The sequence below is a fragment of the Crinia signifera genome, chromosome 4 (assembly GCF_055691185.1).
Source record: "Crinia signifera chromosome 4, ASM5569118v1, whole genome shotgun sequence".
Taxonomy (NCBI): Eukaryota; Metazoa; Chordata; class Amphibia; order Anura; family Myobatrachidae; genus Crinia; species Crinia signifera.
The window spans coordinates 202,510,749-202,537,672 of record NC_139220.1 but is presented as its reverse complement, the minus strand read 5'-3'; the positions used below and the strand labels follow the sequence as shown (position 1 = coordinate 202,537,672).

The following is a 26,924-nucleotide window of genomic DNA, read 5'->3' as shown; positions in this document are numbered from 1 at the left end:
TCTGGAGTTTAGGTATTCTGATTTCTTTATGTTTTCATTACATAGATTCTTTACCTGATGACCCTAAACTTGCATAACTACAGTCTTTATCTTTATTGTAAACATCTGTCGATACTCACTTTGTTATTATGCACAAGAGCAGCTAATTTTATATTTTTCTAATTTATTTATTCTGTTTCACACAATTCTATGTCAACATGTCCGTAATGTGCATAGTTTACTTTTACCCTCCTACCCATTTCTGGAGTTTAGGTATTCTGATTTCTTTATGTTTTCATTACATAGATTCTTTACCTGATGACCCTAAACTTGCATAACTACAGTCTTTATCTTTATTGTAAACATCTGTCAGTATTTACATAGCCCAGTAAAAGATTCACAAAAAAATATCAGTCTTGAGTGTGCTGTTTATCCAGCAGCCTTTCATTGTGTAGCAGGTAGAATGGAGGTGAAGGGTTTTGTAGACCACACTGCACACCAGTAAATAGCAGTCTTATTGGCTCTATTGGTCTTTTATTTTATTTTATGATGGCATCATTTATGAGGAATCTTACAAGCATGTGACCCCCAACTTTAAACTGTGTTTAGAACCTTTTATAGATTAAATGGAATATGTAGGTCTGTAACCGTATTGTTATAAGGTCATTTAAGTATAAAAAAAAACACAAAGCCTCTTAGGGTGGTATTCAATTTGGTATACCCTGTCTGATCTATCATCTAAAATGACAGGAGATCTATTCAATTGATTTTTTTCATGCGTGTTATGGTGAGGTTTAGCTGTGCATAGCGGTGAAGCCTGACTAAACGAATGGGCACAACATGAAAAGTCCCAATTGATGACTCAAATGGGGTGACTTTTTGCGCATTTCAACTTGCCACCTGGGAGTAGCGAATAAAAATGATGATGGCGCTGCCCGCTGGCAGAAATAATATTGCCAGCAGGTGCGCATTGCATTTGGGGAATTGGCTGAAACAATTGATTACTGCTCTTAATGTTTAACATCTTTTCAGACACGATTGAATTTACTCTTGAATTTGTGGAATTTTCTGTCATTCATTTCTGTGTAGGAGTTATACAAAATGTTGTGTTGGAATGATTCAAAGTAGAGGGCAGGGATTTTTTTTCAACTGATACCGACACAGCCTGCTCATACTATTAACTGTCACTCATAGGAACTGAAGAATAAAAACTACTTTTATTTGGGGGGGGGGGGGGGGGGGGGGGGGGGCTACTTACTGATCTTCTGCTGTGATGTCACTGCATGACTTAGAGTAAGATTTATTAAAGCGTTTAAGGACTTGGTATTTGTAAAAGCATTCAACATATACAGAATAGTCTTTATAGAATGTACTTGATAAATTCCTCTTAAGCATATCTCTTCTAGAAGGCTTGATACATCTCCCCCCTAGTTAGGGTTGCCAATCCCAGGGCATTTTTTTCAATCCTGGAATTTTTGATTGAAAAATGCCCGGTCCCGGGATTGGCTTCCCTAATAAAAAAAATATGCTTGCATATTTACCTTTATCGTGGGGGCGGAAGCAGCTGGGGAGCTGTGCGGCTGGCTGTAAGCCTGGCACCTGGGAACCTGGCCGGGTAGCTGTTCTGCAGGATGTGCGGTCGGGCGCGGGTAGCTGGGAGACGGTCGGGCAGCTGGAGGCGCAATTGAGAGCCGGCCTACGCAGCGTGACCATTACACTGTGCAGAGCAACAGGCCAAGCATTGGAAACAGCCGGGCAGCGGCTGAGCAAGTGTTCAGATGCTGCCCAACATTAGACTGTGCAGTCTAATCCCGAAATCCTGGGATTGAAAACTCTAATCCTGGGATTGAAATCCCAGCATGTTTGGGGCCTCAGTCTTTTACACCTTCAGACCTGACTCCTCCTTTCTATGTTGGCAGTGCTCCAGAATTTCTACGCACACACAAGCTTGTCCAGTGCATTGTCAATCCCGCCTCCTCCTGACCACTGGTTCACTATCCTGTTTTATTTGATTTCTGTACCATTTTGTTGGTGCTCCTTGGCACTCCTTAGGGTCACAGCCTGGTTTTGGTAGCTCACCCATTGGTTATTTGCGAAATGTTACAAAAATCAACTACTACCCATAATTGCATTTCCAAGGATGCCTCTTGAAGTTTTATCCAGTATTTTTGCAGAAATATGGACTGTTAACCCCTTCACGACATTTGACGTATATATACGTCATGGCCGGGAAGTACTTCCCGACCGTTGACGTATATATACGTCATGGATTAAAACTGTCACTGCGTCTAGAGACGCAGTGACAGAGGGACGATGTCTGCTGTCCCTGACAGCAGACATGTCCGTGCATGCCCAGGGGGGGCGGCGATGCCGCCCCCCCGTCGGCGATCGCTGTGATTGGCTGTTCATTGTGAACAGCCATTCACAGCGTTTTCTGTGTCACCGGCGAATAACGTTCGCCGGTGACACGGGATCGGAGGTGATTGGTGCTGTAAAGTACAGCACCAATCACCGCGGGGTGTAAGGGTGACACTGGTGTCACCCCACCTCACCCCTCCCGCCCCCAAAGGCCGTGATTGGTTCGTCGGACCGACGGACCAATCACAGCCATGGAGGGGGGTTTAAACTAACGGTGACTGCACTGCAGACGCCATTCCGGTCTGGAATAGCGTGCAGTGCGGTCACCGTGCCCAGCTGCCGCCTATACTGACCAGAACCCATCCAAAATACTTACCTGATCATTGATATTGCTTATGCTTGTGACATCTTGTGACATCCTGTGACATCTTGTGCTGCTGCGATTTATTAGATAGAGAGAGAGTTAGAGAGAGAGAGATAGAGAGAGATAGAGAGAGATAGAGAGGCCTAGTGCTATATTTTGTGCTGCTGCAGTGTGATAGAGCTATAGATAGAGAGATAGAGAGAGATAGAGAGAGAGAGATAGAGAGAGAGATAGTGACAGATTGTGCTATATATTTTTGGTACTCTTTACTTAGAAGGGCGCCCACGATTTTGATCGTGGGCATCGTTAGTAAAAAATCTCGGGCATCTCGGGGATTGAATGCACTAAAAAATCGGGTGAGATCAATCGACGAGATGCCCGAGATTTCCCATAGGGAACAATGTTAAATGTCTCAATTGACCCAATTTTCCTGTTCAATGCCTCAATTGACCCGATTTTTCCATAGGAAACAATGTTAAATGGGCCACAGAGGCCAAATAGGCACCCTGAAGTGTATAATGGCCACCCGAATTGTTAACGCCACCCCACGATCAACCTCAACCCGATGCGTGGCGAGCGCAGCGAGCCCGCGAGGGGCGGCGGTACGCGTCCTACGACCTTTTCATACCCCCACTATCCACGTCGGCGTGGAGTTGAGAATAGAAAGTGTGGCGAGCGCAGCGAGCCACCGAGCCCGAAGCGTGGCGAGCGCAGCGAGCCCCGCGAGGGTACGCGGACAGCTGTGAAGCCCGCGAGGGGACGCGGATACATGTGAAGGTATCCGCGTCCCCTCGCGGGGCTCGCTGCGCTCGCCACGCTTCGGGCTCGGTGGCTCGCTGCGCTCGCCACACTTTCTATTCTCAACTCCACGCCGACGTGGATAGTGGGGGTATGAAAAGGTCGTAGGACGCGTACCGCCGCCCCTCGCGGGCTCGCTGCGCTCGCCACGCTTCGGGTTGACGTTGATCGTGGGGTGGCGTTAACAATTCGGGTGGCCATTATTCACTTCAGGTTGCCTATTTGGCCTCTGTGGCCCATTTAACATTGTTTCCTATGGAAAAATTGGGTCAATTGAGGCATTGAACAGGAAAATCGGGTCAATTGAGACATTTAACATTGTTCCCTATGGGAAATCTCGGGCATCTCGTCGATTGATCTCACCCGATTTTTTAGTGCATTCAATCCCCGAGATGCCCGAGATGGGCGCCCTTCTAAGTAAAGAGTACCATATTTTTTATATAACTGAAAGAGATAGAGAGAGATAGAGAGAGATAGAGAGGCCTAGTGCTATATTTTGTGCTGCTGCAGTGTGATAGAGCTATAGATAGATAGAGAGAGATAGAGAGAGATAGAGAGAGAGAGATAGAGAGATAGTGACAGATTGTGCTATATATTTTTTATATAACTGACTGCTGCCCCCCCTTTTGTGCTGATCAGTATAAATTAACTGATCAGCAACTTTTTGGGGGCGCAGGTTTTTTTTTATATATAGATATACCTGTCAGTGCTGCTGCTGCAGTGTCATAGAGTGATAGATAGTGAGAGATAGAGAGAGATAGTGACAGAGAGTGATAGAGAGTGCTAAATTTTGTGTCTGCTGCCCCCGCCTTTTGTGCTGATCACTATATCTGAGGTGATCAGCAACTTTTTGGGGGTACAGAGGTTTTTTTTTTTATATATACCTGTCAGTACCACCAAAGGTTGTGCACCTGCTGCCCCTCACTGGTAATCAGTGTCGCATCACTGATCACCTTTTTTTATTTTTTGTGAGTGCTGTGGGGTCTTTTTTACATTTTTTTTTTTACACACACTGTGATTTTGTGTGTGTCCTGTGGCCACTGTGCGCTGATCAGTGACGTACATCACTGATCAGCTTTTTCGGCACAGGGTTGATCTATTTTTTTTTTTTTTTTGGATCAAATTCCTGTTGCCTTTGAGCGCTGTTCAGTGACGGACGTTACTGACCAACATCTGTGCTCAATTTTTGACCTTTTTTTTTTTTAACCCCTTCCATTTTTTTTTTTAACCCCTTCCATTTTTTTTTTTAACCCCTTCCATTTTTTTTTTTTTGAACCCTTCAATTTTTTTTTTTTTGTATTTTTTTTCTGCACTACATACACACTACACACTACATACCCCCCGGGTTGAAATAAAGTTTGTACCCCCCCCTACACTATACACGCGTTGAAACATTTCACTACCAGTAACACAAAAATATAAATGGCATCCCAAATGTCATCCCAAATGTCGTCCCAGTCATCCAGGAGAATGTATTCGGTGGAGGAGGCATATGCCATGCTTGCCTCTGACTCTGACACAGCCAGTGAGGCAAGCGGGGAATTTGAAGGATTTGTCTTAAGCTCCTCTTCCTCCTCTGATGATGAGGGACCCCCTCAAAGACGCCCCCGTAGAGCAGCTGAGACCCCCCCCCAATAATTGATCTCGTATGGACCCCACCACCAGACAATTTTGAGCCCCAGGTTCCTGAGTTTTTGGCCATCCCAGGAATCCAATTTGATTCAACAGGTCTCAGAGAAATTGACTTTTTCAAATTATTTTTCTCTGATGATTTTATAAATTTAATGGTGGACCAAACTAATTTATATGCCCAGCAGTTTATTGCTCAAAACCCCACGTCATCATTTGCTAGGTGGACCCCTGTAGATGCAGTAGAGATGATGACGTTTTGGGGTCTGGTGTTACATATGGGCATAGTAAAAAAGCCACAAATTAGGCAATATTGGAGTACAGATGTTCTGTACAGCACCCCATTTCACCGTATGGCCATGCCCCGGGCTCGTTTTGAGGCAATCCATAAATTTATACATTACACCGATAATGCACAGTGCCCACCCAGAGATGATCCCACCTTTGACAGGCTATTCAAAGTCAGGCCGGTCATTGATCATTTCAGTGCCAAATTTGCAGAGCTATACATCCCTGATAAATGTATTAGTATCGACGAGTCCCTTATACATTTTAAAGGAAGGGTTAAATTCCGCCAGTACCTTCCCAGTAAGAGGGCAAGGTATGGCATAAAAATGTATAAGCTGTGTGAAAGCACCACAGGGTACACCCACAAGTTTAGGGTATATGAAGGGAAGGATTCAAGAATTGAACCGCCAGAATGCCCCCCCTCCCTCGTAGGTGTTAGTGGAAAAATTGTCTGGGATTTAGTGCACCCCTTCCTGGATAAAGGTTATCACCTCTATGTGGATAACTTTTACACCAGCATCCCCCTGTTTAAGGCCCTTGGTTCAAGAGGTACAGCAGCTTGCGGTACTGTGCGCAAGAACCAAAGAGGCCTCCCCAAAACGCACATTGCCCAAGTACTAAGAAGGGGTGAAAGCAGGGGAATATGCACCGAAAATATGTTGTTGATCAAATATAAGGACAAGAGGGATGTCCTTATACTGACAACAATTCATGGAGACAGTACCACCTCCATCCCTGTACGAGGTACCAGTACCCACACCTCAAAACCAAATTGTATCCTAGATTACAATAAGTACATGGGCGGAGTGGATCTTTCAGATCAGGTACTGAAGCCGTACAGTGCCCTGCGGAAAACAAATATCTGGTACAAGAAGCTGGCCGTGTATATCATCCAGATGGCACTGTATAACGCTTACGTGCTATTCCGTTCTACCGGCCAGAGGGGGACATTTATGCACTTTCAAGAGGAAGTCATAAAGGGCCTAGTATTTGGGAACCAGCAGGCAGAGGGCCCCAGTACTTCTAGTACTGGCCCCCGTATTGTACCAGGGCAGCATTTTCCCAACGAAATCCCCTCCACTGCAAGAAAGGGCAGGACACAAAAAAGGTGCAAAGTTTGCTATAAAAAGGGAATAAGAAAGGAAACTATTTTCCACTGTGAAACTTGCCCCGACAAACCCGGCCTATGTATGAAGGAGTGTTTCAAAATATACCACACATCTATGGATTATTAGGTTCATCATTTCACCGTGCTTCGGGGGTCTTGCTAATGCCATATAGCACCCACCATTCATTCCACCAGAATCTGAGCTGCAAAATCCAAAAATCACTCCTTCCCTTCTGAGTCCTGCCATGCACCCAACTGGTATTTTTTGGTCACATGTGAGGCATTGCCGTACTCGGGAGAAATTGGGGCACAGACTTTGGGGTGCTTTGTCTCCTTCATTCCTTGTGAAAATGAAAAATTTTGAGCCAGAACTGCATTTTTGTGTAAAAAAAATGTAATTTTTCATTTTCACAGCCCAGTTGTACCACAATTGGTGAAACCCCTGGGGGTTTGAAATGTACACTATACCCCTAGATGAATTCCCTGAGGGGTGTAGTTTGCAAAATGGGGTGACTTGTGGGGGGGTTCCACTGTATTGGTAATGCAACATAGCACCCACCATTCATTCCACCAAAATCTGTGCTCCAAAATCCAAAAATCACTCCTTCCCTTCTGAGTCCTGCCATGCGCCCAACTGGTATTTTTTGGTCACATGTGAGGCATTGCCGTACTCGGGAGAAATTGGGGCACAGACTTTGGGGTGCTTTGTCTCCTTCATTCCTTGTGAAAATGAAAAATTTTGAGCCAGAACTGCATTTTTGTGTAAAAAAAATGTAATTTTTCATTTTCACAGCCCAGTTGTACCACAATTGGTGAAACCCCTGGGGGTTTGAAATGTACACTATACCCCTAGATGAATTCCCTGAGGGGTGTACTTTGCAAAATGGGGTGACTTGTGGGGGGGTTCCACTGTATTGGTGCTTGGGGGGTCTTGCTAATGCGACATAGCACCCACCAAAATTCCACCAGAATCTGAGCTGCAAAATCCAAAAATCACTCCTTCCCTTCTGAGTCCTGCCATGCACCCAACTGGTATTTTTTGGTCACATGTGAGGCATTGCCGTACTCGGGAGAAATTGGGGCACAGATTTTGGGGTGCTTTTTCTCCTTCATACCTTCTGAAAATGAAAAATTTTGAGCCAGAACTGCATTTTTGTGTAAAAAAATGTAATTTTTCATTTTCACTGCCCACTTGTATCAAAATTGGTGAAACCCCTGGGGGTTTGAAATGTACACTATACCCCTAGATGAATTCCCTGAGGGGTGTACTTTGCAAAATGGGGTGACTTGTGGGGGGGTTCCACTGTATTGGTGCTTGGGGGGTCTTGCTAATGCGACATAGCACCCACCAAAATTCCACCAGAATCTGAGCTGCAAAATCCAAAAATCACTCCTTCCCTTCTGAGTCCTGCCATGCACCCAACTGGTATTTTTTGGTCACATGTGAGGCATTGCCGTACTCGGGAGAAATTGGGGCACAGATTTTGGGGTGCTTTTTCTCCTTCATACCTTCTGAAAATGAAAAATTTTGAGCCAGAACTGCATTTTTGTGTAAAAAAATGTAATTTTTCATTTTCACTGCCCACTTGTATCAAAATTGGTGAAACCCCTGGGGGTTTGAAATGTACACTATACCCCTAGATGAATTCCCTGAGGGGTGTACTTTGCAAAATGGGGTGACTTGTGGGGGGGTTCCACTGTATTGGTGCTTGGGGGGTCTTGCTAATGCGACATAGCACCCACCAAAATTCCACCAGAATCTGAGCTGCAAAATCCAAAAATCACTCCTTCCCTTCTGAGTCCTGCCATGCACCCAACTGGTATTTTTTGGTCACATGTGAGGCATTGCCGTACTCGGGAGAAATTGGGGCACAGATTTTGGGGTGCTTTTTCTCCTTCATACCTTCTGAAAATGAAAAATTTTGAGCCAGAACTGCATTTTTGTGTAAAAAAATGTAATTTTTCATTTTCACTGCCCACTTGTATCAAAATTGGTGAAACCCCTGGGGGTTTGAAATGTACACTATACCCCTAGATGAATTCCCTGAGGGGTGTACTTTGCAAAATGGGGTGACTTGTGGGGGGGTTCCACTGTATTGGTGCTTGGGGGGTCTTGCTAATGCGACATAGCACCCACCAAAATTCCACCAGAATCTGAGCTGCAAAATCCAAAAATCACTCCTTCCCTTCTGAGTCCTGCCATGCACCCAACTGGTATTTTTTGGTCACATGTGAGGCATTGCCGTACTCGGGAGAAATTGGGGCACAGATTTTGGGGTGCTTTTTCTCCTTCATACCTTCTGAAAATGAAAAATTTTGAGCCAGAACTGCATTTCTCCTTCATACTTCATGGCAGCCATTACATTGGGTTCATCCCTCTCTCCTCTCCAATTAGACAGGTAGTTTTTTCCCCCAGGATCCAGCCCCTCCTCTTCCTTCTCTATATAATCTGGCACCTCCCCATAGACCATAGTCTTTTTCCTGTCTCCTTCTGTCTGTGACAGGTAGTTAGTTAGTTTTATTTCTTTATTTTCCAAAAAAACGCCCGGTAGGCTGGTGATGCTGCCGGGGGCCTGGGTGGTCAGGCTGGCGGTGCCTTAAGCCTATATGTGTGTCCGGGGCCGGTGGCAAGGACTTTGAGCCTGCGGCTGGTTCTCAGCCATACGGCGATTCTCCCCCCCCCCCCCCCTCGGCAGGGTGAGTAGTGTTGTTGGACTAGGTATTGTTACCTGTGGTCCTCGGCGCCATTCCGGCAAACATGCTCCCCGGCGGCTCCGGTGCTCTGCTCGCGGTGAGTACGCTGGCATCACTTCTGGCGGATGCACGCGGCGTGCGGGTCACGGTCGCGTGCGTTCCAAATACCGGAAGTACGCGTCCGTCAATAGGAGACGCGAGGCTTCCGGCAGGGGGGAGGAGACGCCGTGACTGCTCGTGCAGCAGCCAGCTAAAGCGCCTGATCGGTGTTACAGGCGCTGGATTGCTTACCTGTTGGTCGGGCTTGCAGGTGAATTTGAGCATGGAGGATGCCTCTCCAAAAACGGTTACACCGCTGCCCAGGTAAGTCCTCTTTTTGAGGACAGTTGTATTTATTTTGTTAGTCAGATAGTTAGTATACTTTCTTTTCTTTATAGTGTGCCTCCAGTACCCAAAAAAAAAAAAAAAGAAAGGTTGCTAAAACGAAGAGTACTAAAGTCTGTCCAGGCTGTGATAAAACCTTTGTTGGGGAATGAATATATCAGCATAGTTATAAGAATTTTGTTTCTAGGATGAATATACTGGGAATAAGAGGTCCAGTACACAGATTAGTCTGGATAGAGATGATGGTTATGAATCTATGCATGATTATATGGATAAGGATATGTCTGACGGATCGTCAGCAGAGTCAGGCGAAGTGCTGGAGGATGAACGCCTGTTTAACGTATAGTTAGTGGAGACAGTTCTAAGAACCTTTATAGAACGTCAATTATAAGCAACCTGTGAAGTCTGAATTGATTCTTTATTTGAACACAGATCAAAAAAGGGAAGGTCCTTCCCGGTGTATAAAGTTGAAAGACTTTTTAACTAAGGAATGGCTCAGTGTGGATAAAGAGTAGGCTCAATAAAGAGAATACAGAAAATGTTTCCTATTTAAGACAAGGAATTTGTTAAATGGTGTAACATTCCTAAAGTTGATACAGCGGTGTCAGAAGTGACTACCCGTACTACTATTCCCCTTCAGGATGGGGCATCACTTAAGACATTTAAGAGGTTGCATTTTCCTCCTCGGTCTCGCTAAAGTCGGGAGTAGCCATGCCTCACTCTCCCGGGCACTCAGGATCTGGTGTTCGGCCTTGCAAAAAGATCTGCAAGAAAGTCTCCCGTGATCAAATCAGCATGAGTCTAACCCAGATACAGCTTGCGGTGGACTATATGTGTGAAACCTCTTTAGATAGTTAGACTTTGCGGCAAAGTCTCTATCCTCAGGGGTTGTGGCTCGTAGGGCCTTATGGCTTAAATCATGGGCGGCAGATTCCCATTCAAAAATACAAACTGGCAACGCTGCCTTATGAAGGTGCCTTTCTTTTCGGCAGTCGCTTGGATCAGATGATTCAAAGGATGTCAGGCGGTAAATCGGTAAGATTACCACAAGACAGAAGAGGGCGTTTTTCCTCATTTTCTTCAGGACAAGCCTATAGACAAGCCAGGTCATACGGACCAGGTAGATCGGTCAGAGACAGATACGCTCTAGGGACATCCAGGGCGTTTTTTCGCCAATAAAAAAAAAAAAAAAAAAAAAGGGTGAAAATTCTGGAGCCGTGCAGAAACGGTGACGGTGGTCCCGTGGTGGAGCAGGTTCCGGTAGCAGGGAGGCTATTGGCATTTGCTCACATCTGGGAACGGACCGTTCGAGACAGATGGGTTCTGGAGGTGGTCAAGACTGGCTATCATCTAGAATTCATGTCAAAACCAACAGTAGCAAAGTTTTGTGTTTCAGAGCTCCCAGTTTCGAAGTTAGAAAGGGAAGCTCTAACATTAAGTTTAAAAGGGCTCATCACCTCGGGAGCAGTGGTGAAGATGCCAGACGGAGAGAAAGGGTCCGGTTTTTATTCCCGTCTGTTCATTGTCAGCAAAAGTTCTGGAGGTTACAGAACTATATTAGATTTAAGAAGGTTAAATTGGCGCATAAAAAAGAGAAAATTTCATATGGAGACCACAAGGTCTATTCTGATGGGTATAAGAAAGAACGACTATATGGTCTCCATCGACTTAAGAGACGCCTATTTCCATATTCCCATTTTCCCAGACGACAGAAAATATCTAAGATTCTGCGTGGGTCACGGTCATTACCAATTCACTTGTCTGCCCTTCGGCCTCACCTCATCGCCTCGAGTCTTTACCAAGGTGTTAGTGGTATTGATAGAAGTGCTGAGAAAAAAGAAGATCATGATATGGGCATATCTCGACGATCTTTTTGATTGTGGCACAATCAGAGGAAGAGGTGATGGTAGCAAGAGATTCACCATTCAGTTTCTTCAAGAACACGGGTGGCTAGTAAACTGAGAGAAAAGCTGTTTAAAACCAACGCAAAATCTTCAGTTTTTAGGAGTACTAATAGACACCGTTTGGTTTCCGATGTCCCTTTCCGAAAAGAGGTGCGAGAAAATCCAACAATTGATTTCTAGGATATACGAAGAAAATCGCATACCGCTAAGGTCAACAATGAGCCTTTTGGGTATGATGGCCTCTACGGTGGACATAGTCTCATGGGCGAGATGGAGGATGAGGCCTCTACAGTGGTTCCTTCTAGATTATACAAGAAGGCAAGTACCTCTGGAAAGAAGAATAAGAATTTCAGATTCAGTAAAAAAAAAAAAAAAAAAAAAATTTTTCACTGGTATGGTGGGAAGCCGATCAACTAAAGCCAAGAAAGTCTTCACTAGCAAGTCCCCAATACAAGGTGATTACCACAGACGCCAGTGCCGTGGGTTGGGGTGCTCACGGTCTGGGCAAAACATGTCAAGGTCGGTGGTCTCCCCGCGAGTCAGCTCCAATCACAAAGAATTAAGAGCCGTATGGAAGGCGATGAGGTTCTTCAACGAAGATATTAAGGGTGCACACCTACGTATTTTTTCGGACAACGCTACAACCGTCTCTTACGTCAATAGACAAGGAGGTACACGGAGTCATGTGCTGTTGGGAGAAGTGCAAAGCATCATGTGTTGGGCCGAAGAAAATCTGCAGTCAGTGTCAGCGTTGCATATGCCAGGGGAAAGCAATCAGCTTGCGGATTATCTAAGCCGCACAAGTATAGTCCCAGGCGAGTGGGAACTGAAGGAATCCGTTTTCCAAAAGATAGTGGAGCAGTTCGGCCAGCCAGAGGTGGATCTCATGGCTTCAGCAGTCCACAAGAAGCTTCCACAGTTTTACTCTCGGTACCCGACTTGGGAGTCAAGTGGAGTGGACGCCCTGTCTCAGAGATGGGAATTCCGCCTGGGGTACGTTTTCCTCCAATTTTCCCTCATTCACAGGACATTGTGGAAGATCAGAACGGAGGGGGTCCAAGTCATAGTCGTATTACCCTACTGGCCAAGGAGGGCTTGGTTCCCCATGTTGGAAAGAATGGCGATTGCAGATCCAGTATTCCTTCCAGTGACACAGGATTTGCCCAGGTAGGGCCCAGTCAATTGTCAAGAGCCTCACAAGTTGAATTTAGCGGCCTGGAAAGTGAGAGGCAACAGTTGAGAAGCAAAAATTTATCTTCAGAAGTAATCGAAGTATTTCTCCAAGCAAGGAAGAAGGTATCATCAAAGGTTTACTACAGAGTATGGCGAGTATTTGCGAGCTGGTCGGAAGGCAAATTCGATTTCCCTAAAGCAAGTATACCCCAAGTTTTACAGTTTCTCTGTGATGGTCTTAATAAAGGGCTTTCGGTTGCTACACTCAAGGTTCAGATCTCTGCGTTGAGTGTGCTACTAGACAAGAAACTTGCAGAGCATAGTTTGATAAGAAGATTTTGACAAGCTATTAAGAGGATGCGGCTTAGGGTTAGGTCAATAGCCCCCCAGTGGGATCCTAATTTAGTTCTAAATGGACTTATGAAGGCTCCGTTTGAGCCATTGGACAGAGTTAATTTGAAATTCCTGACGTGGAAAATGTTATTTTTGGTAGCGATAACGTCAGCAAAGAGAGTATTTGGAAATTTTTCCGGATCGGGTGGTACTGGGGACCAGACCATCCTTCCTACCCAAGGTGGTTTTCCTCATTTAATTTGAGTCAAGAGATTATGTTGCCTTGTTTTTTCCAAAATCCTCTGAAAAAAAAAAAAAAAAAAGAGGAAAAATTACATACGTTAGATGTCTTGAGGGCTATCAAGATATATCTGCACAGAACGGCTGGGTTCAGGAAGTCAGAAGCATTGTTCGCGATTCCCCAGGGGGCGAAGAAAGGATTAGCTCCATCGAAGCAATCAATTTCAAGGTGGCTGAGAGAAGTAATTGCATTTACCTACAAGAAAGTGGATCGTGTGGTACCGGAAAGCATTAAGGCTCACTCAACAAGGGCAATGGCGGTTTCATGGGCGAGAGAGGCCTAAGTTTCAGCCAAGGAGATTTGTCAAGCAGCCACTTGGTCTTCTTTACATACCTTCTCCAGGCATTATGCGTTGGATGTCTCAAGTTCTAATTTCGTATGCGAGATTCTTAAACGAGTTTTGGCTTGAGGTATAATATAAGCCCACCCTACTGCTTTGGTACATCCCAATGTAATGGCTGCCATGAAGTATGAAGGAGAAAGCAAGGATTATACTCACGATAATACCTTTTCTTCGGAATACTTCATGGCAGCCCAAAAATTTGTTGGCCCTCCCTATTTGTGTTTTTCCCTAGGATCAGGACGGAGACAGTCAAAGACTATGGTCTATGGGGAGGTGCCAGATTATATAGAGAAGGAAGAGGAGGGGCTGGATCCTGGGGGAAAAAACTACCTGTCTAATTGGAGAGGAGAGAGGGATGAACCCAATGTAATGGCTGCCATGAAGTATTCCGAAGAAAAGGTATTATCGTGAGTATAATCCTTGCTTTTTGTGTAAAAAAATGTAATTTTTCATTTTCACTGCCCACTTGTATCAAAATTGGTGAAACCCCTGGGGGTTTGAAATGTACACTATACCCCTAGATGAATTCCCTGAGGGGTGTACTTTGCAAAATGGGGTGACTTGTGGGGGGGTTCCACTGTATTGGTGCTTGGGGGGTCTTGCTAATGCGACATAGCACCCACCAAAATTCCACCAGAATCTGAGCTGCAAAATCCAAAAATCACTCCTTCCCTTCTGAGTCCTGCCATGCACCCAACTGGTATTTTTTGGTCACATGTGAGGCATTGCCGTACTCGGGAGAAATTGGGGCACAGATTTTGGGGTGCTTTTTCTCCTTCATACCTTCTGAAAATGAAAAATTTTGAGCCAGAACTGCATTTTTGTGTAAAAAAATGTAATTTTTCATTTTCACTGCCCACTTGTATCAAAATTGGTGAAACCCCTGGGGGTTTGAAATGTACACTATACCCCTAGATGAATTCCCTGAGGGGTGTACTTTGCAAAATGGGGTGACTTGTGGGGGGGTTCCACTGTATTGGTGCTTGGGGGGTCTTGCTAATGCGACATAGCACCCACCAAAATTCCACCAGAATCTGAGCTGCAAAATCCAAAAATCACTCCTTCCCTTCTGAGTCCTGCCATGCGCCCAACTGGTATTTTTTGGTCACATGTGAGGCATTGCCATACTCGGGAGAAATTGGGGCACAGACTTTGGGGTGCTTTGTCTCCTTCATTCCTTGTGAAAATGAAAAATCTTGAGCCAGAAGTGCATGTTTGTGTAAAAAAATGTAATTTTTCATTTTCACAGCCCAGTTGTACCAAAATTGGTGAAACCCCTGGGGGTTTGAAATGTACACTATACCCCTAGATGAATTCCCTGAGGGGTGTACTTTGCTAAATGGGGTGACTTGTGGGGGGGTTCCACTGTATTGGTGCAACATAGCACCCACCATTCATTCCACCAAAATCTGTGCTGCAAAATCCAAAAAACACTCCTTCCCTTCTGAGTCCTGCGATGCACCCAACTGGTATTTTTTGGTCACATGTGAGGCATTGCCGTACTCGGGAGAAATTGGGGCACAGATTTTGGGGTGCTTTTTCTCCTTCATACCTTGTGAAAATGAAAAATTTTGAGCCAGAACTGCATGTTTGTGTAAAAAAATGTAATTTTCCATTTTCACATCCCAGTTGTACCAAAATTGGTGAAACCCCTGGGGGTTTGAAATGTACACTATACCCCTAGATGAATTCCCTGAGGGGTGTAGATTGCAAAATGGGGTGACTTGTGGGGGAGGTTCCTAACTTTTAGCACTTATGGTGCCTAGAAACCTACATGGTGCCTAAAAAAAAATCTCATAAAAAGGAGGCTCCAAAATCAAGTAGGTGCTCCTTCTATTATGAAGCCTGTGGTTTGGTCAACGTGCACACTAGGGCCACATATAGGATATTTTTGAAAACAAAAGAATTGGGGGAATCAATTTTTAGTCACATTTCTCTAGTAAAATCTACTGTATTCGTTAGAAAAATGTATTAAAATTGAAACTCTGCAAAAAAAAAGAAATTTTGAAATTTCACCTACACTTTGTTTTAATTCCTGTGAAACACCTAAAGGGTTAACAAACTTCCAAAATGCTGTTTTGAATACTGTGAGGGGTGCAGTTTTTGAAATGGCATCATTTATGGGGGTGTCTCACATACAAGTCCCTCAAAGTCACATCAGAACTGAACTGATCCCTAAAAAAATCAGTGTTTGAAATTTTCTTGAAAATTTGAGAATTTGCTATTCATATTGTAAGCCTCCTAGTGTCCAAAAAAATTAAAAGGAAGTTGAAATAATGATGGAAACATAAAGTAGACATATGGTCTATGTTAGTTATTAACTATTTTGAGTGGTATGATTATTTGTCTCACAAGCAGAAAATTTAACATTTTGCAAATTGCTAAATTTTCCATTTTTTCACGATATTTTGGTATTTTTCACAAAAAAACACAGACTGTATCGACCCAAATTTACCACTAACTTGAAGTACAATGTGTCACGAGAAAACAATCTCAAAATCACTGGGATAAGTAAAAGCAAAAAAAAGTTATCCCCACTTAAGTGAGACATGTCAGATTTGAAAAAAAGGGCTCTGTCATGAAGGCACAAACTGGCTCTGTCATGAAGGGGTTAAAGGAAACGTGTCTGCCTCTCTTCCAGACCCAACTTAAACAATTTGTGCCATGTAAGTATTTTCAAAATTTTCTAAGGATTCGCAGCCCTGCAACAAAAGACAACCTAAGGGCATAGCTAAATTGGTATAATTTGAGGCAGGACTTGTTCTTTTATTCCCTATCTAAATTATTGGTTAGACGTTAAATGAGAAGGAAAGCGATATTAACATAGAATTTTCCTGTTCGAAAACAATAGAATACAATGCAATGCATGATTAAAACTGTTCTTTGCTTCTCAACATTCTGCACTTCACTGTTCTGGTGTCATGCACCCATTTGTTTTGGTGGCATATCTGCTCAGTAAATGGTTTAACACAAAAACAACCTTTACTTGGTTCAGGTGGGATGGGAAGCTGAGGTGGATGGAGAAGCTTTAAATGTGTGTTTATTATTGTCAAACGAGGCCAAGCTTATGTGTCCTGAACCTCAGGACTGAATTGAACATTATTGTGAATGTGCATCTTCCAGGAAAGTGTTTTGCAAAATCATCAGCTGCAGGCACAACATTTATCATTGCCATTGTGTAGTGTAACTCGTCATATTATCCACATCTAATAGTATGCCTGAAACTACTTTGTTTATGAATTCTAAATGTGTTTCGTATGGTTAAAGGTCCTCACTTATCCAGGGAGTGTGATCAAATAATATACTGTAGAGGCTACTCTGCCATTAATATTGATTGGCCTTACGAAATTTCTTTGCCCTCATTTCCCCTTCTGTTAAACATTTGTTAATCTGGTCTTGAAGATTGGTTTACCAATATACATTTTTTTTTTAAACTCCGATTAATAATGCAAAAAAAAAAGAAAACCAAATCAACATAGTAAACATATCAATCCATAACAATCCACTGTACCCTACTCGCTCCCTATTCACACTGTATTGTTCCCGGTCATGGCAGCTTCATACTGCACACTACAGCTTGCGACTCAATGCAGGCTTCTGCACCCTCCTCACCCCCACCATCACTCATTAGAATTCCCATTGAGTTAATTTTATATATGAATCAAAGCACCTCCCCTTGCCACGCTGCCACCCATTCACGCTTTTGAGTGGTGTTATCTAGTGATTCTGCCTTTACTCTGGAGACCATGTGGAAGTCATAGATATGAGATACTGTACAGTAGGAGTGAGTGGTACAGTGGGATTACATGTTTCTTTCCATTTAATAAGAACGAAACCCGGAATACTTTTAGAGATAATAAAGTTGATTCTGAGAACAAAATCCCGAATTTAGTACACAGAATAAAGACAAAATCGCTAGATAACAGGACTCAATAGCATGAACGGGCTGCAGCGTGGCCGAGGGAGGTGCTTTGGTACAGGCATAAAATGAGCCCAGTGGGAATTACTGTGGATTACATTTCTTTCCATTTTATAATAACAATACCTGGAATGCTTTCTGAGATAGCAATGCTGTATCTGTGATTAAAATCCAGTACTTGGTACAGGGTGGTAGCGGATCATTGTATTTTGTAGAAGAGATTTTTTTTTTTTATAAAAGGAAGAATGTGATTGGCCAGCCTCTCACATGTCACTGTCTACTTTCACAGCATTGTATTCAGCACTGTAGTCTAAACATGGAGCATTCGCCACCCAGTGGTTAAATGGTGTATTACATGTTGTGGGACTTAACACGCGCCATAAAGTTATTTACAACTTTCGATTTAGGAGCCTAAATAGAGCGATATGAACACCGGTGTATGGGATTTAAGTTTTATGGTAATTACCTGTGGCTATTTTGTATTTTATTATATGTATGTATTTGGATGGATGCTAAACTGAATTTTGTCACCCTAATTGGGGTGATGACAATAAAGACGTATCTAATCTAATCTATATTAAAAATTAGCAGCAGTTCTAGATTGTCCATTTTATGCTTTAAATATGATCAATATTATTGTATGATAATATAGTACTGATGCCGAAGGTGTAACATTTTATAACCAGCTACTGTGCACACACATTAATCACTGTATAAATGAACGCTTTTTATTTTCATAAATAATGGACATTAAGTCTATACATTCTCCATGAACAGTGGGCTTTACCCGCCTAGGGTGGCAGGCAGAGTTACTGCATTAAATACTCATTCACGCTCTAGAGCCCACCGCAAATGCCTAATCCATATAAACACCATTTTATTTACAGAAAAGGGCCTTTTCCATGCCTAGGTGCATACAATCGGAACCTTAACATTTCCTACCTTTATGGTAACTTACTATTGTCTCTTCCACCATGTAATTTGGGACTCTAGCATGATATGTGGTTTCTGCCTACAAATATATGACAACATCAGAGGACCTGTTACACTTATCTGTAGCCTCTGCTTATTGGGCTTTATAGCATATCTGACCCTTTTCTTTGGTTAGGAAATACTTGTGCAAGAGACTGCGCAGCCATGTCAGCTAAAATGTATTAACTCATTAGTTTGCCTCCTCTTCCCTCGTTCCCGGCACAGACTTACCCTTAAAAGGTGTGGTGGGATCTCTGAGGGGAATGCCTACCTACTATGCAGGATTTAGTGCTGCAGTGTCATCCAATTGTTTAAAAATATTATTATTGTAAGTTATTGACACAATTACACTAATGAGTAATATTTCTGAAAATTCTCTGCAGGAACAAATGATGCGCAAAAAACAAGCCATGCATTTGGATGCACGATATGTAACGATGGTGGAGAACGCCTACTACTACTGTAACCCTCCTCCAGCTGAAAAAACTGTGAGAAAGAAACGGCCACCTCTGCAAGAGTACATTAGAAAGCTACTGTATAAAGACCTTTCTAAAGTTACAACTGAGAAGGTCAGTCGTGCGTGATTATAGTATATAGAGGAAATTTACTACGCAGCAGCTGTTATGTTGTCTTCTGTATGGATTACCATTTTTAGTATGCCTTTTGAAGCTAAAGTGCAAACAATGACTGGATGTACGAGGCCAATGTAGCAGAATGCCTAGAACAACAACCGTGTGTTCGTTGTCCAGGCATTGACTTAATAGTGAAGATCTGGCTTTTTTTTTTTTTTGCATCACAATGAAAAGTAGGTGTGCATGATATAAATAAGAAGTGAAGTATAAACACTTAATACACATAAAACCAAGGATTCAGTATGAAATCCCGGTGGTCGGGATCCCTGCGTTCAAAATCCCGACGCCGAAATCCCGACAAGGGGGGGACGTGGATCGCCCCCCTGCTACGCTCTGCACGCTAATTTATTCTCCCTCCGGGGGTGTCGTGGACACCCCTGGAGGGAGAAGGTGTCGGGATTTCGGCCGTCGGAATTCCGGCGTCGGGATTCTGAACGCCGTGATCCCGACCACCGGGATTTTAACTGCATCCCAAAACAAAGTATGATACTGTGGAGCCTTTTGATTGTGATGTTCACTAGTCTAAGTCTCCAAAACCGTGTGTCTTTGTAGGCACTGTCACTTACTGCTTTGTTAGTGCTTGATAAGTGTTTTAACCAAAGTTTTCTTATTAAATACGTCCTTTTAGGTTTTGCGGCAGATGAGGAAATTACCTTGGCAGGACCCTGAGGTGAAAGATTATGTCATCTGCTGCATGATCAACATTTGGAACGTGAAATACAACAGCATCCATTGTGTGGCTAACCTTCTGGCAGGCTTGGTGCTTTATCAAGAGGATGTTGGGATTCATGTGGTAGATGGTGTGCTAGAAGACATACGACTAGGGATGGAGGTAAATAGAACAAAATACATACTGGGTGCAGAAGGCATTTTGATTATGGGCAGGGCAGGTGGACTCTTGTATTTGGGGCTAATAAGGCTGCATTAGGAAAACCCAAATCACATATCGGACATTATAGGCTGAATGCCAAAATAATACTTCTGTCTCTGTCGCCCCTCCTTTGTTTGTACATTGACATCAGGGTTGATTATATATAAAGGGGCACATGTAGAGCTGGGTATATTAACATCCTTACTGCTAGCCGGTTAGAAATGTATTTTACTTGCATATGTTTAGATGGAGGCATTTTACCATGTGCTCAGCTCTACAACATTAGCATATGCACCAGCAGTGTAGTGATTTAAGTTGTATTGATTTATACATAGACTATAAAATAATGGAATGAATTGTCCTATTTACCCATAGTATCATACCAGATGAAATTAAATCTAAACATTATTTATGAATTGTCAATAATGTGAATATCATTTTGTGATGTGAGTTTTTTTTTTTTTTACCCCCAATTTTTAGGTTAATCAGCCAAAGTTTAACCAGCGCCGGATAAGCAGTGCTAAGTTTCTCGGAGAGCTTTACAACTACAGAATGGTTGAGTCTGCTGTTATATTTCGCACACTTTTTTGCTTTACATCTTTCGGTGTAAATTCAGATGGCAGTTCCAGTCCTCTTGATCCTCCCGAGCATTTATTTCGGATCAGATTAGTTTGCACAATTCTTGATACATGTGGACAATATTTTGATCGAGGATCCAGCAAGCGCAAACTCGATTGTTTTCTTGTTTACTTTCAGGTATTATAAACTGTATATAGGGTATATATGACTAGTAACCACAGATATACAGCAGTTAAATGTGTGGGTGCCATGTTTTTTATTGTATTTTTTTACTTGTGTTTTACTGGTAACAAATATAGAACACCTTGAATTGATCATAATGTTAGAATGCTTTATGTGGTAAGTTCATTTTATTCTGAAAGAAGGTGCCCCAAACACCAGACATCTTTCAAACCTTTTCCCATCTTTCCACCCTTGCGAGTTAGTTAATACACAATATCATCTCCTGTATTGTCTTATTCTCATTTCGAAGCAATAATCCAGGATTATTGAACACAAGTGAGATCCAGTGGTTTAAATTGATGGATTGACCAATGTTATTGCGGGGTCATCCCTTTGCCAGCACTTGGATATGACATATCTCAGCGCCGGTGATTCAGTTCCTGGCATACCTTTTTAGTGGGACCTGCGCTATCACACTAAAGATTACCTACTGTACGTCCATTCCAGGTTCAACCCTGCTGATGACTAGGGTCGAATTCTCAGGGCACCATACCCAGGTAATCATTCACACCAAGCCAAGACCTAGGTTGCCTTGGCAATATGCTGGGTCAGGGGCTTGGGCCTCTATCCGATTAACCATGGCGAATGGATTCACCATGGGCTATCCAATTAGGCCAAATAGTTAGCACTTATTGGGGTAATGCTGGTTCATAATGGTGATAAAAAGTCTTCAAAGCAGCAATATCACCTGGGTCTGAGTACTTCTCCCAGATTCCATGTGTTATCGCCCAAAATTTCTCTTCTGAAAAAAAAAAAAGGCTTTAATTGTATAGCAAGATACTGACAATTGGTCAAAAGTCACGTTATCAGACCATTTTTTGAATTATCCAGGCTAATAGGGTTCCCCCCTTGATGTGAAAGTATGTTTGTAAACATGCACTTGTATTCTTTATTCAGTTTTTATTGTTAAATTAAACTATCTCCTCCACCTGGTGGCCCTGTATGACCAATACTCTTTTAGTGAAATGTGCTGCTGCAGCCAGCACTGCATGCAAATTGGTGATGAGGCTGACTGCATGTTTGATTTGGCATTTCTATGACTAATAATAAGTTATAGTGTGGTTATTGTGGCTTTCAGAAAACTTGTGCAGAAGTGTTGCTTTTACTGTCGATACATTTGTTTGGTTGGGTAAATCAGATTTAGATACAATGCAGATTTTACTTGATATCAGAAACCTCATTAAATATACGGGTACAAACTTCAGTGTCTCCTGCTTCTCTAGTTAAGTCCACTCTCAAAATGTTTGCATATTAAGCACATTTCCATTTTTTACCAAGTGGCATTTATATGACAATTGATATAGTTTATATTTTCCACTACAAACTGTGTTTTTTCTTTTTAGCGCTATTTCTGGTGGAAAAAAAATCTAGATGTGTGGACAAAAGACCATCCATTTCCCATAGACATTGACTATATGATAAGTGACACCCTGGAGCTGCTGAGACCAAAGATGAAAATCTGCCACTCCTTAAATGAAGCTGTCCGGCAAGTTCAGGATCTGGAGCGAGAGTTTCTGGTTAAACTAGGTGAGTGGTTTAGAAGACGTGTGTCAACAATGAAATGATATATGGTGATACATATTTAGTGTTTAAGCATATTTGTATGAATTGATCAAAATAAAATTGGTGTTTGGATCATGGATTATTAGAACTGCAGATTAATAGTGGGTGCACATGGTGAGATATGCACTATATTTCTTTTTATTTTACTTATAGAAGCAAAATCAAATCGAATGCACATAAAATGCTTTTATTAGCATTCAATGTAGATTCGATCCCAATGCAATCCGTGTAGTGGAAATCGAATAGAAAAAAAAAAATCTTGGCAGGCAAGACTATCTAGTGGAAATCTAACAGTAGATAGTGCAAATATAATGTGTTCACTGCTGCAATTGATTTGATCCAGATTCGATTTCAATCTCCTGCCTGATATCTACAGTGTTTTCTACAGTACACAGAGGCAGTTTTCTTTTTTTTTACTGGGAAGTTCTGTCTGCAGGCTGGACTGGATTGGGATGAGTATATGATACACTTGGTGCCACATCTTGTAGTCCCAAATCCATTGTAAACCAACAATGATAAAAAAAAAGGCACAAGGCAGATGAACTGTTGAATACAACTGCTGCTTAAAGGGATTGCAAACCCTTTTAGGAAATACCAATAAGAGAATAAAGAAGCAGTATTAAATCAAGCACTTAACACAGTAGAATCTGCTCCCGCTTAAGTATATGTATGTGGTAGCAGACAAATGAAAAGTGTGTTTTGTATGCAAAAAAAGTTAAAATTTAACACAATTGACACTTTTTTATTATTATTTATTTTATTACGTTTCTTTTATATAGCGCAGCAAATTCCATTGTGCTTTATAATTGGAAATAATAATAAAACAAACTTGGTCGCTACAGAGAGTCAAATAGTTAGGAATGTACTGCTTGCAAGTTTACAATCTATAGGGATATAGGAATTGATGCACACAGAGGTTTTATCTGTTGCAGAAGAATCCATCAAATTGCAAAGGCTCTTGGTCGGCAGTATGATATGGTCACAAAGCAACATTGGCCAGGGGTCAGGAGGATGGAAAAGGTTATGTTTAGGCTGTACAGTGGGGCTGTAATTGGATAGGAAAGGCTTATGAAGGCTATGAAGCTATTCTGGAATTTGATAAGCTTGCCTGAAGAGGTGAGATTCCAGGGAACGCTTAAAGGTTTGGAGACCAGAGGGGACTCTCATTTTGCATGGGTGGGCACTCTTCAGAATTGGGTACAGCCTGTTGATTATTCACTCCCATTCATGATTGCAGGACAATGAGTGTGGATTAGAGCTGTAGAGCTTATATTTTCAGATAAGCAAAGAGATGTATGTTTGTGTAGTTTGGTTTCTGACCTAAAATTATGTTGTATTGAATACGGTAGAATACAAGTAACCAATGGATGCACTGACAGAGCGGATTCACGGATGATGAATATCTAGCGAGAAAGATAATCCTTCAGATTAGCTTTAATACAATATATATAGATAGATAGATACACAATAGAAAACCGGATCGGCACTCCCACAATAATAATTCCAACTGCCCCGTGTGCCTCCAATCTAGCAAATCAAACAATACTCCTTCAAACAAGGTGGCACTCCTGGGACAGATGTAGTACTTCTTTCCTGCCTGGGGTGTCGCTCTCTACAAACCAGACTGGTAGAAATACCACAGGTGAGCGCAACATGCCATGCAGGAAATAGGAACTGCAAGGATTTTACGAGGCCCAGGGAGCTAGAATAAACACTACATTGTTAGAACTGTGTCCTTATTTTATTTACTAGGAGACAATAGAGGCTAGAGACATTGGGGTATGTTGTCACTCATCACACATGGTACATTAAAAAAAACTATAAGTGTGATAGCTCCTCCCCCTCTCCCCATCAGACCCAGTTTTAGAAATGTGCGGAAGGCTGAGCTCCAGCTGTACACATTTGAGGACAGGCTGACAGCCAGCTGCTACTTTTTAGCCTGCTACTGTACATGGATACCTCATGAAGAACCTTTGGCCACTTAAGGCTGTAAGTTAATAAGAAGTTGGTGTCTGGGTACCTGATGACACCAGTCAGGGAAACCGTACCTCAGCTTACAAAGAAGCTGTTACCATCACTCCTACTGCACACCCAGTGGTATGATCAGTAGCATGTCCTCTGAGAGAAAGGGGCGGGCTTCACAGCCCAGGCTTTTGCCTGTAAATCAGAGTTAAGGTGCCCATACATGGTGCGACAGGGCAGTGCAATGAGATGCGCACTCCCGTGCACAGCACATAAAGTATGTGCTGCCCATGCTTTTAGTACTAGATTGCATCGTATCTAGTATAAATAGCACAGTGCTGTAGCACATTGTATGCTTTTTGTACTAGATACAATGCAATCTAGTACTAAATTGAAAAAACCTGCCCCAGAAAATCCCACCAATCAAGGGGTTAATGGAGTAACAAATAATATAGGTAGATGGTAATTATTATCATTCCGATATTGGGAGGGTTGATATCTTTGTGTATGTATAGGTATATTCTGTCAGATTTCTAATATTGGCATTATATTGATACATGGCCAAATGTTTTGAGTGTCAAAAATATTGATATTTGCACTCTGCTGCTTCAGTTTTTATGATGGCAATTTGTATATACTGCCAAATATCATGACGAGTGATCAGATGTATTGCAATTAATTGCAAAGTCCCTCTTGGCAATGCCATGACAATGAACTTAATCACCAAGACATTTCTACTGCATTTCAGCTCTGCAACAAAAGGACTAGCTGACATCACGTCAGTGATTCTCTAGTTAACACAGGTGAGAGGGTTGATGAGGACAGTGCTGGAGTTCACATGCTGATTGAGTTATGCTGTGTACACACGGGGGAGATATATTGCTCAGTTTCTACTTTACATCAGCGACCAGAGATGGTCGCTGATGAAAAAGAAACTGCCGGGGCGGAGCCTGGCAGTGGTAATCAGCTGGTCGCAGGAGCATGTTCCTGCGACCAGCGATCACCACAGGGGCAAAAACGGGAGCGCGCACCCGGCGATATATCGCCGGTGCACACTCCCATTGCGGGCAATATGGTCGCTCAGCGACCATATTTCCTGCGATTTTGCACAAAATCGCCCCTGTGTGTATGCACCTTTCGAATAATAGACTGGAAGCTTTAAAAGGAGGGTGGTGCTTTAACCCCTTCCCGACATATGACGTACATGTACGTCATATGACGGTTGCGGGGGAATCAAGCCAGCTCACGGAGTGAGCTGGCTTGAAAGAGAGCAGGTAATGGCTGTATATTACAGCCAGGTACCTGCTCTCACGGCCACGAGCGGCGAGTTCGCCGATCGTGGCCGTTTAACCCTTTAAGCACCGCGGGCAAAGCGCCCGCAGTGCTTTAATAGCTGATCGGAGGGGGGGCGCCCCCCTCCGGCGCCGATCGGGGCCCCCCGCGGCGAGATCGGAGGGTGCCGATCGGTTGCCATGGCAGCCAGGGGTCTAATGTAGACCCCTGTGCTGGCCATGTCAGCATTCCTATTACATCCTGCCTGAGGCAGGATGTAATAGGAAGTGCTGAAAATCACTATGTTCAGCCATAGAGCTCTATGGCTGAACCTAGTACAGGCGATTGCGCCCCCTAGTGGTCAAGTACACTAGGGGGCCTTGTAGTAAAAGTAAAAAAAAAAAAAAAAAAGTTTAAAAAAAAGTTTAAAAAAAAAAATATTAAAAGTTCAAATCACCCCCCTTTCCCCATTTCACAAATAAAAATAAATAAAAAATAAAAAAATAAACATATTTGGTATCGCCGCGTTCCTAAAAGTCCGATCTATTAAAATATAACATTAGTTATCCCGCACGGTTAAAGGCGTAAACGGGAAAAAATTCCCAACGCCAAAACTACGTTTTTTTGGTCGCATCGCCTACCCAAAAAAATTTAAATAAAAGAGATCAGAAAGTCGCACATATCCCATAATGGTATTAATTAAAAAGCACACTTCACCCCGCAAAAAATGAGCCCTCACCCAGGTCCGTAGGTGGAAAAATAAAAAAGTTATAAGCCGCAGAACATGGCGACGCGACGCAAATTAGAAAAACCGTAAAATTTTCTATTTTTTTTTTAGTGGTAAAACGTAACGAAAACTATATAAGTTTGGTATCACCGGAATCGTAACGACCCATAGAATAAAGATAACCCATCATTTTAAACGAACTATGAACTCCAAAAAAACCGTAACCAGCGCAAAATTGTGGAATTGCGTTTTTTTTTCCTTTTTACCCCACATTGAATTATTTCCTGATTCCCCAGAATATTATACGGTATAGTAAATGGTACCATTAAAAAGTACAAAAAAAAGTTAAGAAAAAACGCCCCGTCGGGAAGGGGTTAAATAATTGTTCTTCCTCTGTGAAACATATTTACCTGCAAGGAAACACATGCAGTCATTATTGCTTTGGACAGAAAGTGCTTCACAGACAAGGATTTTGCTGCTTGTAAGATTGCACATCATTTAACTATTTATCTGCAAAGAGAGATGTTCAATAGTTGTGAAGAAGGCTTC

General features: G+C 42.7%; 1 protein-coding gene across 6 annotated transcripts in view; it reads left to right on the top strand.

Moving 5' to 3' along the window:
* The window catches only part of UPF2 (UPF2 regulator of nonsense mediated mRNA decay), a 90,614-nt gene that overhangs the window by 38,837 nt on the left and 24,853 nt on the right, over positions 1–26,924 (top strand). For all 6 annotated transcript variants that reach the window (XM_083183463.1, XM_083183465.1, XM_083183462.1 and 3 more), the window contains exons 13-16: positions 18,931–19,116; positions 19,808–20,011; positions 20,531–20,806; positions 22,195–22,378. In XM_083183463.1, the coding sequence (XP_083039589.1) occupies positions 18,931–19,116; positions 19,808–20,011; positions 20,531–20,806; positions 22,195–22,378 (850 nt within the window). The remainder of the gene's footprint in view (positions 1–18,930; positions 19,117–19,807; positions 20,012–20,530; positions 20,807–22,194; positions 22,379–26,924) is intronic.